Genomic DNA, 13,476 nt, shown 5'->3' with positions numbered 1-13,476 from the left:
CGCTCAGCAGGTATCTAAAGAGGTTATTGCCTAGAAAACCTTTAACCAATGTCAACGAGGGTTTTGAATCATACATTTACTAAGTGCTCAGTAGGTATCTAAAGAGGTTATACCCTAGGAACCTTTAAACCAATGTCTACCAGAATTGAGTATATACACTCAAACAAATATTAGGTTCAAATCATACTAGATGGGTAAGAATAAAGGCAAGCCCAGTTTAAAAAAAGGCAATGAGGCACCTCAATAAGAGTTTAGGGTCTGGGTTAAATTAGGAACCCCAATAGATAGTTTCCATGGCCTTCTCCGCGGTTACTTTAACTTTGTATGAGATTGTGGTACATCAATAAATAATGGTCGTAAATTTTTAAAAAATGTGTTGGTATAAATGAGATGTGAAGGTTGGCAAGCCTGATGTAAAGCAGTGTCTCTTCCTGTTTTAAGAATGATATTGTTATATATTGAGATAAAACTAATTACTTAATAATTCACATGATAATTATGCATTCTTAATAATAAATAACCAATAATAACTAAAAAATGTTGTCTGTGTGCATTTTGTATTATATTTTATTAATTCATTACCACCACCACCCCACCTGAACCTCTGGCTCCCAACACAATGCTTATTCTAAGCTCTGCCTTTTCTTCTATCGCACCCTCTTTTAAATACATTATGCTGAGGCTCATTCTGGGGAGACATTGAAACATTGAAATGTTTCACTGAACAGTACTTACTTCCCAATATTAGGAATTAAGGCTTAGCCCATGGCAAGAACTTTTGATGAGTGTCTGTATTGCTGTTTGGAGGAATGAATATTTTGGAAGCAGCATCTGATTGTATACTGAGGAGAAGACATTCCTTGTAATTCTGTTTAGCCACCTGGTTCAACTATCTACTGCTGGTTACTAGTCAGCCATAATATCCAGGTATAGGATGGACCACTACATTCCAATTTGGTCCATTCGTTAATGTTGCAATGTTTGTTGTTTAATAACCATTTGTGATGATGATTGGGGTGACGATTGTTGAGATGATGATGATGCTCATGACTTGTAGTTACCTTTTTTAGTTGATGGTGGGGTCAACTAGTTCCTTTCCCTTACAGTACATGACAGGTTTGCAAGGCACATATTCACTAATATTATTTCTTTTCCACTAGTTGAAGACCCAGCACAAGACATTTTGCAGTCATGAACTCTACGCTCCTGCCCATGAACATGACCCAGGGGTTGGATGTTGGCACAAAGAGAACATTAGGATGGCTTCCATGATTTTCCTGCTAATCTGTTTTTGTTTTTACCCTGCTTAGTGTCTGTTATATTGTTTCTTTTTTACTCGAATGCCCAAGTATGAGTCGGCTTGGTATTTGCTTTTTGTCCACATTCTTATCAATAATATTCTATATAGTAGATGGACTCTTCCTTGCACTTTGCATTCATACCCAGTGTGTTATCTTATGATCACCCTTGTGTCATGCACATTTAGGATTACTCCATACAATCTTGCTGTGATGCCTCTGGAATGATACATTTGCTACCCACTCAGGCACGCAGAGTTTTGCTCTGGGCACAGATCCAGTGTGACTATTGTAGGGTTCTGGGCATTGGGAATGGCCCCTAATGTTGCTGATTTTATCTCCTTGAGCCTCTTGTCTTACAGAAGATTTTACCCTCTACATGTGGTTCTATGTACAAAAGAGATTTTAACCCTGAACAGCACAAAACGAAATATCAGATCTAACACTCTGATTGTCAGCTTATCTCTGGTGGCCTTCATCATCCTATATACATACATTAAGGTCGGCTCGGGAAAAACCTCTGCCATCAAGGCTGGTAAAACGGTTCTGCTCCATGCTTTCCAGCTCTTCCTGACAGTGAAATTTATAGCTGGAACGGTCCAAATCCTAAGACGGACGAATGGCTAGTGTCAGAGGGTTGATAGTTGTCACCCCCGCCCTCTATGACGCCATAACGCTATATGGCCTAAGGCAGGATGGACTTTAAGGGCTAATGGTCTACTGTGGACAATGGTCACTCATATAGTTTATACTAGGCCATACAAATAAATGATCCCCACTCTGTTACTTAGATTCCAGAGTGTCAGCATAGTGTCAGCATGTCTCTTATGCCCTTTTGCAGAAGTGTTGCTCAATAGTTGTCTGTACCACAATGGCTATGTTTAGCCAACAGATGTTTACAAGGCTGTGGACAGTTGGAACCAGAAATCTCTTATGTTGCAAAACTGCACATCTTACAGGAATGTACAAATATATGCCAGTAAGTCTCCTCGCCAGACCATGTATGGTATTTCCGTGAACCCCTTGTCACAATTACTGTAAATGCCTTCTGAAAGTTATATAACGCTTGGACCAAGAGGTGGGTCTTTGGTAAGTCCTTGGGTGACATTCTGTGTGTTACTCCAACAGCTTACCCAGACAAAACTGTTATGTTGTATTATGTATGAATAAATTGCCTGACTATTTCTAAAGGTTTTCCTTTACTGAGTTTTGTCTTACACGAGGTCAAAAATGGTATTACTAAAAATACCATCATATGGTGACCCGCCGACTGTTACATAGTTAAATTCCAGTCATTTTTTCAGGCAATGGAGGGCTCCAGGCTGTGGCCATTGGAGTGTACCCGAGGAACTTTGTTCTCGGATGTCGGTAGTTTACCCGTGGATATCTCTTTTCCAGGAAGGTTTCCCCGTCGAGCTTTACTTTACGGATGGATACACGCGCGTAAGTACCCCTGGGTGGGGTATATATATTTTTTCTAACTTCTTCTTTTTGCCTATTGTTTTGTTAATTGTTGTGTTAATCAGCTGAAATTATCTGCCATTCATGATAGGAATCCGCAGTTTCCTTCCTGTTTTTGTATTTTGTACGTCTCTTATTCCTTATCATGAAGTGTAGTCTAAAACATCTTGAAATATAAAATTACACGTGTACTGTATGTTGTTTGATGAATGCAAAAGGATCCATGAATGTTGGATGTTTGCCTAGCCGAGTGTGTGAATAACTTTAGTGTAACTGTCATCTGTGTGATGGTGTACATGAGAGAATTTGTGGCTCTATCTCAGAGTCTGCTTGCTGTTTAGGAATTTTTCTGCGGTTTCTGTTTATGGGGCGACCTAGCAGGCCAGAACTACGGAAAACTAGGTTTTCTGAAGGAAATTCTGTAGAGTGTGAAGTGTGAATCACTTTCCTGTCCGTTTGAATTGTCAGATGAAAAACGAGAGCCCTACAAACATTTAGGTGTTGTCCATCTGCAACTTCAAACCTATTTTCTCCCTTTCCACTCAATTGTAAGCCTGTTCTAAATTACAGAGAAAAGTATAACATCATTTTTTCCTGCAGGTGACTCCAGTTTATATGTCTGTTTGTTTGCCCTGTTTGTTTTATAAACCAATGTTAATAGCTCGCTGCTAAGCTTTTTTGCATCCTACAGGTCTGTTAGAGCATATTTTGAATGTAATACTTGTGTGTATGTTACAAAGAAAAGGACTTGACTTGACTTGACTTGACGGTTATATGACTTTGATGTGTCTGTAATGAATATGTTTACCTTACTGTTTTTGGTTCTCTTTCATGTTTAAATGTTTTAGTAGGTACCTCTGGTAATATAATATTTGTTCTATGGGTCTATCACTAAAATATTGTCATTTTGTCTTAGACTATCATGTCACTATTCGTATCTTATCCTAACATTGTCTTCTTTGTTACTATTCTCATAGTAACATTAGTTCTCTTGTGTATTTCTGTTTGTGAATGGGTTACTCGTGAATAAGGTTAATTCACTCCACTTGTCTTTCTTGTGTTAACAGAAATATTAGTGTTGTCTCTTTAAATGTTCTCTGTTATAGTTTTTTGTCTCAAACTAAACTTACTTCTCTTTTTTATCTTTATGTGTCAGATTGATAACTGTTTTCTAAGGGTATTATGTTTGATTTGTGATCTGAAGAAAAGAAAAAAAACATGTTCCATCAGTTTAGAATATCTAACAATCCTCCTAGATATGCTAGTTGAGTGCCCAAAACATTTTAAGTTTCAAAGCCTTTGTTAAGTGTCACAGTGGAGGGGACAAGACTGCGTTTTCCTGGCCAGAAGGCGATAGTTTTCTTCCCTCACAACTTGACATTCTACTGTGACAGATAAAGGATAATTGTAAGAGTAAATATTTTATTATACAAATTGCATGCCATTAGATCTAGCAGGCTTTTGCCAACAATAGAAAGTGATATTTCTCACATATACTTCAGCTGAGACATTACACCTATTCTCTGCTCCTTGCTCAGCAAACTTAGATCCAGTCCTTTATATGGATATTAAGGAGCAATTAAATGCCATTTTGAATGTGCCTATTGGCAATTTTAGAGTGACACCGGGTTACACAATCTCAGAACTTCCACAGACGGTGCAGCCCCAGTAATAAAGATTCTTATTGAGCTAATGGTTCAGAATGTTTTAAGCTTATTAACAGTAGTATTACCCCTGAATATTCTGAAGACATACGTCCTGACGACCAAATAAATCAAGGTCAGTTGTTTCACACTGAAGTACTTAATGGTGCATTAGACTTACAGCACCCTTTAGAGGAAATCTAGTTCATAGTCCAATTAATAACAAGTAGGATTCTATTTGCTGGTACTGTCATAAAAACTACATTTCCCAGAATCCTCCGTTGCACAATATTTCAGATGCTCCAACTTCTCTCACTGTTTTGTAACTTCCTCTTTTGTCAGGCAGCTGGCTCAGGAAATTTTAACCACAGCAAATATTTTTAACTTTACCATTTCATATTCATCTGTATTTTTTTCTGTATCTCCTGCATCTGGATCTTTTTCACCAACATGAAGGTAAACTTGATGCAGTTTGGATCCATACCCGATTCACTCATTGGTACAGGTTAAATTATTTTCATTGTTCTCTAGCCAGATGTGAATCTATTATTTCATATTATTGTACTGCATCTGCAGTACAACAAGAGGGGAGTATTATATTGTGGGTTATGTACAACAAGAGGGGAGTATTATATTGTGGGTTATGTTGTTGTTAATATTTTTTCTAATTAAATAAGTTTCAGTTAATAAAAATGCAGCTTATGTGCTTGTGCCGCTGCTACAGAAAAATTCTCCCGTAATCTTTGCACTTGTGTATCTTGCATCACACGTCTGCAAGTGTAAGAAAATGCAGAAGTGACTTAAATTTATTGTTGATTTTGTCTGATAACCAGTAATTTCACTACGAAATTTGTAGAAATAAATGATGCTACTAAAATGGGTCTATGTCATTCTCATTTAGGCTAAAAATATAAAAATATATAAATATAGATACAAGAGAGAACTTGTTAAATGTTTTTCCTGGTTATGATTAATCAATATTATTTTGTTATAAGAAGGAAACAGTACAGGTTGTATTTGATAATTTACACAATTAAATTTTCGATTCTGTTACAAATTTGCAAATATCACTGATCTTAAGTGGAGTTGTGTCTTTGTACCATCCCACTTCCAACAACACAATTACTGGCAGCAGTTGGTTGGATTTATTCCCAGCTGTCCTGTCAATTCTCTGCAACAATCCTATCAGCTGTTGTGGACTCTCTCCATTTGATTAACCACAAGAAAACGAACGTCCTTCACTCATATCATAAATGCACAACCACTTCTCATTACTGACAGTTCATACAGTAGTTTCATTAGAGTTCTTTAGCTAGTACATTAGATAAGTCAGTATTACCAGAACACCAGATATTGTCACATTGTCTTTTTGTTTCCAGGTTGGTGATCTGAGCAAAATTCCATCAGTAGCTGTTGAGATTATTCCAATCCATTCCAAATAGAACATCTATCATTGATCACACCACTCATTGAAAGAAACTCTGCATGTATACAAAGAGCCATTTCAAAGTTTGCCATTCATATCTGTGATGCCTTTACATTTTTGCCTATCCTAATATCGAAACTATGGACTGATTATGAACTCTTAAAAAAAAAACTGTACAGAAACTGCTGCATTGACTGAATACAAGTGACTGTTGAATATTTCTTCATATGCCTATCCACCGCCATGATGTCTCTCTGATTGGACTTTCCTCTATAATGAACTGATGGACTGATATTGAAACGGGTTAATTTTAAGTTTTCGATTCATACAGTATTGAATGTGATATAGTTAAATTGTGTGTAATTTATAAGAACAATGGGAATGTGATAATGTTACATTTTCTCTATATGTTTAGTTTTAAATTAGTTATGAAAACAACAAAGGTAAAATTGTATCTGTTTAAAAAAGGTTTTAGAAGGGAAGTTTCCTGTAATTACTTATTATTGTATTATTGCCCCAGGTCCTCAGCTCTATATGTAGCCGGTTGTGTGTAAACAGCACTGATGTAGAAAAAAGAAAAAAAATGATAAACCCCATAATAATAGAACTCTGTCATGTGCTAATGTTAGAATTGAGTAGAGTCTAGATTCTAAGAATAGTCCCGCCCATAATGTTAAATCTATAAATAATATAAATCTTATCACCGTCATAAACTAAGCTCTATAGTTAGTATAGATATGGGTATATATCATTTATGTGACAGTAGGGAGGGGTGTGTGTATGGGGCTGGGTTTTCATTTGGAGGGGTTGAACTTGATGGACTTTGTCGTTTTTTTAAACCCAATTTAACTATGTACGTAACTATAAACATAGAGGTTGTTCAAATAAATAGAATAGCTGACCAAAATAGTATGATGTTAGATTAGCATGTGTTTTGATAGGAAAAAGAAGGTTGTACTCATATTGTTTCTGAAATGTTTGTTGAATGTCATATAGTCAAAGTTTTAGAGCTGCAACAATAAGTGTAATCTTTTTATAGAACAGTTCAGTTATTCCAAATGATTTGGTAAAATTTTATAGCTGGTTAAACAACTCCATTGGAAGTTTCATTAAGTCTATCCATGTCATCCTAGCATTAATACTTGCTCTATATTTCTCTCTTAGAATTTGTGCTATAAGCACCTCCCCCCAACTTCTGCTTTCATTTGAATCACATCTATAAGATAAAGCTTTTCTCAGCCATATGTGGGGAGGTTTGAAAGAAAGAAAGAATAATTTTTTACTTTTCAATAGTAATGAAATCAGTATTATATTAGTCTCTTATAACATGTTACATATATATTATATATTCTTTGTCATTTTATAGGGTTTTCTGTTCCCAACTGCACTTAACCAAGTTATTTCATGAAACAGGATGTATCTGTAGCTCCTTAGCTTCCTGTTTTTTCTTTTCACTGATTTCAGCTTTCAGCTGCACTTCTGTATTGGTGCTGCCACGACAGTTGAACTGTAACTCACAGTAGCGCACACCACTGTCCCATTTATAATAGACCTCCCTTGTTCCTGGGGGTCCTCTCAGCACTCTTCCTGTGCCTGTAATTCCTAATATGAAACATATTTAATGTTTCAAGAGAGGTAATGACAGTGAAATTTATAGCTGGAACGGTCCAAATCCTAAGACGGACGAATGGCTAGTGTCAGAGGGTTGATAGTTGTCACCCCCGCCCTCTATGACGCCATAACGCTATATGGCCTAAGGCAGGATGGACTTTAAGGGCTAATGGTCTACTGTGGACAATGGTCACTCATATAACTTATACTAGGCCATACAAATAAATGATCCCCACTCTGTTACTTAGATTCCAGAGTGTCAGCATAGTGTCAGCATGTCTCTTATGCCCTTTTGCAGAAGTGTTGCTCAATAGCTGTCTGTACCACAATGGCTATGTTTAGCCAACAGATGTTTACGAGGCTGTGGACAGTTGGAACCAGAAATCTCTTATGTTGCAAAACTGCACATCTTACAGGAATGTACAAATATATGCCAGTAAGTCTCCTCGCCAGACCATGTATGGTATTTCCGTGAACCCCTTGTCACAATTACTGTAAATGCCTTCTGAAAGTTATATAACGCCTGGACCAAGAGGTGGGTCTTTGGTGAGTCCTTGGGTGACATTCTGTGTGTTACTCCAACAGCTTACCCAGACAAAACTGTTATGTTGTATTATGTATGAATAAATTGCCTGACTATTTCTAAAGGTTTTCCTTTACTGAGTTTTGTCTTACACGAGGTCAAAAATGGTATTACTAAAAATACCATCATTCCTTAGCATTATCACCTTAAACCCCTCATTCAGTAATGGATAATATAGTGCAATCCTTGCATAAGCAACTTTCTCTTTTTCACTTGCCTGCCAAGGTTTTTCAGTCTTTAAGTCTATGGGCTACAGGGTGAGGATCTCAGCAAAATTTTAAGAAAGTTATTCTCTAGTAGCCCTAAAATCAGTGCAATTCATTGATAATAAATATTCTCTCTCTCTCTCTGTGTCTTTTTCCTCAGATTGGAGCTCAGCACTATGGTTTGAGCTGCCTCTTTAATTATCCACCTGAGATGCCTCGAGACAACACAAAACACCCGGGCAATGCATTTGGACACTAGCAACCAGATTGCTGAATAAAAGGTCAAAAACCACAAATAATAAAAACCAATTGCAAATTGTCTCAGAATATCAATCTGTACATTATACTAAGCATTAATTTAAATGAGGAAATGTTGAATCTGCTCTAAATCAGTAGCTAGTGTACAAGCAATTGAACCATTGAACTGTTCCAGGGTACCATGCAAGGTTGTCCACTGTCTCCATTGCTCTTTAACATTGTAATCAAACAGAAATCTATCTATCTAAACTATCAAGAGATCAGTTAAAGGTTTATTCAACATGTTGTTGCTGGTTCAAACCCAAAATAATAATTTTTCAAACTCAAAGGCTTCTTTTCCAACCGAAACTTAGTCGAAAAGACCAACAAAAATATGTAGAAGTCTCGTTTCCAGTAAAATTGGGCTGAGTTGTCATTGCTAAAAGTGCTGTGTGGATTGGAGCACTGCTTAATGAACTCCCGGACTAATTAAGATAAATAATTCATTATGATCAAATATATATTGTGCCCTGGTCCTAAAGGAAAAAGGAAGCCGGATCTGCACTTAATTAGCATTTAACTCCTACTCTGAAAAACACAATGCAGAGGAGCAGTATGAGGAGCCATCAGGGAGTTACACTTTAATAAATATTCCCGGATGCCTGGAAGGAACAGAACCAGCCAGTGACACCAACTGATCTGCAACTCCCTGTATCTGCCTTGGATCCCAAACCTTTACAAGCCGTTTCAGAGTAAGTACAGATTTATCAAAATAAAGACATATATATATTTATTTACGTTTTTCAATAAAAACAGAAGGTACATAAATGTGTTTCTGAAAAGGTGATAAAGCATAGACACTCTCATGTCAAGGCAGAAGGGATTCAGTAACATGGGGAATGTCGGCATCAAGCAAATAAAGGGAAATAAAGAAAACAAAGGTAAAAATTACAGAAATATAAATAAAACAAACATCCATGGGTGAATAATATATTCTGTGACTGTACACACCATACAATCAGGCACTACAGACAGAAATAGAATATAGGCATTAGGCAATAAATGGATTAATGACTTCATTAACAGTCTGAGGTGATGTCCCCTGTATTGAATCCACAGGTCCCATTAGTGTCTAACTTATCCATGGTGGTACTAGTGAGTCACTTCATAACTAGTTAAATGTCCAATCTGCTCTTAACTGATAGAAAGTGTTTTCCAAGGTATTTGCTGATGAGAATATGTGTTTAATAAGGGGCTGTAAATGTTTGTTCCCACCCCCAATCCTCATTTTTCACAATTTTTCCACAAGTTCTTCGGAAAATTAACATAACTTTAAGATTTTAACTTTAAGGGGCAGATTTATCTAGCGTCGAATTTCGAAGTACAAAAAACTTCAAAATTCGACCATCGAATTGAAGAACTTTGAATTTGAATATCAAATTTGAAGTTTTTTCACCGAATCTGGCAATCCTACGATCAAATAAAAATCTTTTATTCGATTTGTAAAGACTTAGAAAAAGTTTGTAGAAGGTCCCCATAGGCTAACATAAAAATTTAGCAGGTATAATTTGGCGAAGTATTGAAGTCTAAGTTTGATTATCGAATGGTCGAATATTCGAACGATTTTTACTTAGAATCAAAGTAAATTTGAAGTCGCAGTATACTATTCGATGGTCGAAGTATCCAAAAAATTACTTTGAAATTCGAACTTTTTGTACTTTGAAAATTCACTCGAACCTTAGTAAATGTGCCCCTAAGAACATCCCCCCCAGTGCTCTTGTACCCCAATGCTGTGTCTCTCTTGCACTTTGTCACCCCAGTGTTGTGTCACTCTAACATTTTGTCAACCCAGTGTCACATCTCTCTTGCACACTGTCACCCCAATGCAGTGTCTCCCCAATGCAGTGTCTCCCCAATGCAGTGTCTCTTTTGCACTCTGTCACACTAGTGTGGTTCCCACATTATCGGGTGACCCCCCTGGAGGGCCTTGGGCAGCTGCTGAGGGTCCAGGTCTGTAGGGCAGAAAGGATAAATGGGAGGAGAAGGCCAACCTTCAAAGGTCAGCTTGAAGGTTACATTGAGTGAAGTTTAGCGTGATCTGCTATACCGATACTAGATATATATGGATCTATGAATGAATGAATGAATGAATGAACGACTAATAAAATGGTGTCTGGTGTTAGAGGGCTGGCAGACCACATGGTTGACCTCATATAGTGACTTGAACCAAGACAGACTAAAAACCTCTACAGTATGGCAATAAAGTAGTATCTGTATATTCTGTGGCATCTGGTGAGGGTTCAGTTGAGGGTTATCCACCCCCACCATTCTGAGCATATTTATAAAAAGGACTCAGTTTGCTAAACCCAATCATGTTAACTTGCAAAAAAATAAACTTGATTAAGATGAAAACTTTGTTCCATTAATTTTTGTAAATTAGTCTTGGAAAATGCACCTTCCTTCGGCTTCTATAGAAGCTTGGTAAATTCAAAGTGGCAAATAGTTTGATATGAAATTCATAGATTTTTTTTAATCATAAATCTCGAAACAGAACATTGATAATGCTAAAACTTGAAACTTTTAAGAAGTTTTTATTTTGCCTGTAATTTGTGAAGAATTTTAACACATTTGCTGCCTAGTGTAATTCATTTAATTTTAAGAACTTTGGCAGCCAGAAAATTGTCAACAAACGGAGACGTTTATCAAAGCCAAGGAATGCGTTGAAGGACAGTGGCAGCGCTGACGGTTAATAAATTAATCAAAATAATTTTGGTTAATTCTTGAATTGTACAAAAGGAAAATGTTTCTTTGGCCAAGGCTTTGCCAGTGTCATTTCCATCTTCAGACAATTGTGTAGAAAAGCCAGGTCCCAAGATGCTGCATAGCCATGACTCAGGCAACAAAGGAGACAATGGGTTCTCTATAATGATGGAGTCAATGAGTAGTTCCACTCATTTCTGCTCTATGTTAGGAAGGTGACGATAATACCAGGACATCCTTCACTCGCACTGTTTTTTTTTCACTATGAACGACTAATAGTTCCAGACACCATTTTATTAGTCATTCATTCATTCATTCATAGATCCATATATCTAGTATCGGTATAGCAGATCACGCTAAACTTCACTCAATGTAACCTTCAAGCTGACCTTCATCTAGGAGACAATGTTGGCCTTCTCCTCCAATTTATCCTTTCTGGCTTTCAGACCTGGACCCTCAGCCGCTGCCCAAGGCCCTTCAGAGGGGTCACCCTATAATGATGGAGTCAATGAGTAGTTCCACTCTTTTCTGCTCTATGTTAGGAAGGTGAAGATAATACCAGGACATCCTTCACTCGCACTGTTTTTTTTCCACTAGGTCTAGATAGAGAAGAAGATCCGGATCCCTGTAATGAACTCTACCCTCCTGCCCAGCAACATAACACAGGGGACCACAGTTGGCATCAAATCTGAGATGTTTAGGATGACTGCCTTGATCTTCATGCTCACTGGGTTTTGCCTTTTCCTCAGCTTGGTATCAGTTATCCTGTTTGTCTTCTTCTCCATTGTCCAAGTGCGAGAGTCGGCTCGATATGTGCTTTTTGCCCACATGCTCATTAATGATACCCTCTATCTGTCACTGGGCCTGTACCTCATGGTAACTTCCTTGTACTTTGCATTTATACCCGTCCCAGTGTGTTATGTTATAGTCACCCTGGTGTCATGTACATTTAAGATTACTCCATACAATCTGGCTGTGATGTCTCTGGAACGATACGTAGCCATTTGCCACCCACTCAGATATGTTGAGATTTGCTCTGGGCACAGATCCGGTGTGACTATTGCAGGGCTCTGGGCCTTGGCAATGGCCCCTAATGTTGCCGATTTCATCTCCTTGAGCCTCTCGGCAGACAGAACATTTTACTCTCTACATGTGATATGTACAAAAGAGATATTAATACTTAATATCACTCAGCAACATATCAGATCGAACACCCTGATAGTCAGCGTATCACTGGTGGCCATAATCATCCTATATACTTACGTTAAGGTCATGCTGGTTGCTCAAAAGTTCGGCTCAGGAAACTCCTCTGCCATCAAGGCTGGTAAAACGGTTCTGCTCCATGCCTTCCAGCTCTTCCTCAGCATGATCGCCTTATTAACCCCATTTATAGTCACCAGTAATAAGGAATATATATCAATATTGCCTATTAGCAACTTTCTCTTTTTCACATGCCTGCCAAGGTTCATTGGTCCTTTAATCTATGGCTTGAGGGATGAGCTGCTGTTCCAATGTCTAAGGAAGTTATACTCTAGTGGTCCTTAAACCAATATAACCAATATAACCAATATAACCTTGTGCCCCCTGGTATATTGTGGGGGCCAAATGGCACAATAACCTCCCTATATAAAATAACAGCAAGATGCCTGCCATAGGGTTGGAAAGCCACATTCTCATTGGTCAGTTCTCTTGCATCGGTAATTACCAGGGGCAGCTGGGAAATTGACAATATGTTTAGCCCAATGTCAGATTTCAAAATTGAATATAAAAAAATCAGTTTGCTCTTTTGAGAAATGGATTTCAATGCAGAATTCTGCTGGAGTAGCACTATTAACTGATGCATTTTGAAAAAACATGTTTTCTGATGACAGGATCCCTTTAAATGAATATTTTATTGCAATGGGAATGGTGATGTTCACAAATTCATTGCATGTTAAGGACAAGATTGAATCACCAAAATGCATTTCCCCCCCAAAAAAATGTTTTTGCTGCCTTGCCAGTGTCTCTTCTCACAGGTATATACAGACGAGTTAACTGGCTTCTGAAGTTACGCTTACTTCACTGTGGGAAGCATTGCAAAACTAGCGGGTAACATTAATTACTTTGCAGGTAACAATAGCCTTTGGAAATATGTAGGAGATACGTTAGTCATTAGGTGCACTGTTGCTTTAAGATAAAACATATGCAGAAGGTTTCACCATTGACCTCAGCAAAAACTAGACAAGAGGGGGATTGATGAGTGTGAGAGTGG

The 13,476-nt window shown here is 37.7% G+C and overlaps 1 protein-coding gene and 1 pseudogene across 1 annotated transcript; both read left to right on the top strand.

Annotated features, from left to right (window-relative positions):
- Window positions 1-293: 293 nt before the first annotated feature.
- On the top strand, window positions 294-4,717 carry LOC108707618 (annotated as a pseudogene).
- Window positions 4,718-11,927: 7,210 nt separating this feature from the next.
- Window positions 11,928-12,770, top strand: LOC108707619 (odorant receptor 131-2). Its single transcript, XM_018245608.1, has one exon. It carries the CDS (start codon window positions 11,928-11,930, stop codon window positions 12,768-12,770), a length of 843 nt encoding a protein of 280 aa, XP_018101097.1.
- Window positions 12,771-13,476: the final 706 nt, after the last annotated feature.

Source organism: Xenopus laevis, chromosome 2L (genome assembly GCF_017654675.1).
Source record: "Xenopus laevis strain J_2021 chromosome 2L, Xenopus_laevis_v10.1, whole genome shotgun sequence".
Taxonomy (NCBI): domain Eukaryota; kingdom Metazoa; phylum Chordata; class Amphibia; order Anura; family Pipidae; genus Xenopus; species Xenopus laevis.
Note: the sequence above shows the minus strand (reverse complement) of the source record. Positions and strands in the feature narration are given on the sequence as shown.

Bases quoted from the DNA above. Each gene is read 5' to 3' on its own strand.
- LOC108707619 (XM_018245608.1), top strand. From the start codon at position 11,928: ATGACTGCCTTGATCTTCATGCTCACTGGGTTTTGCCTTTTCCTCAGC.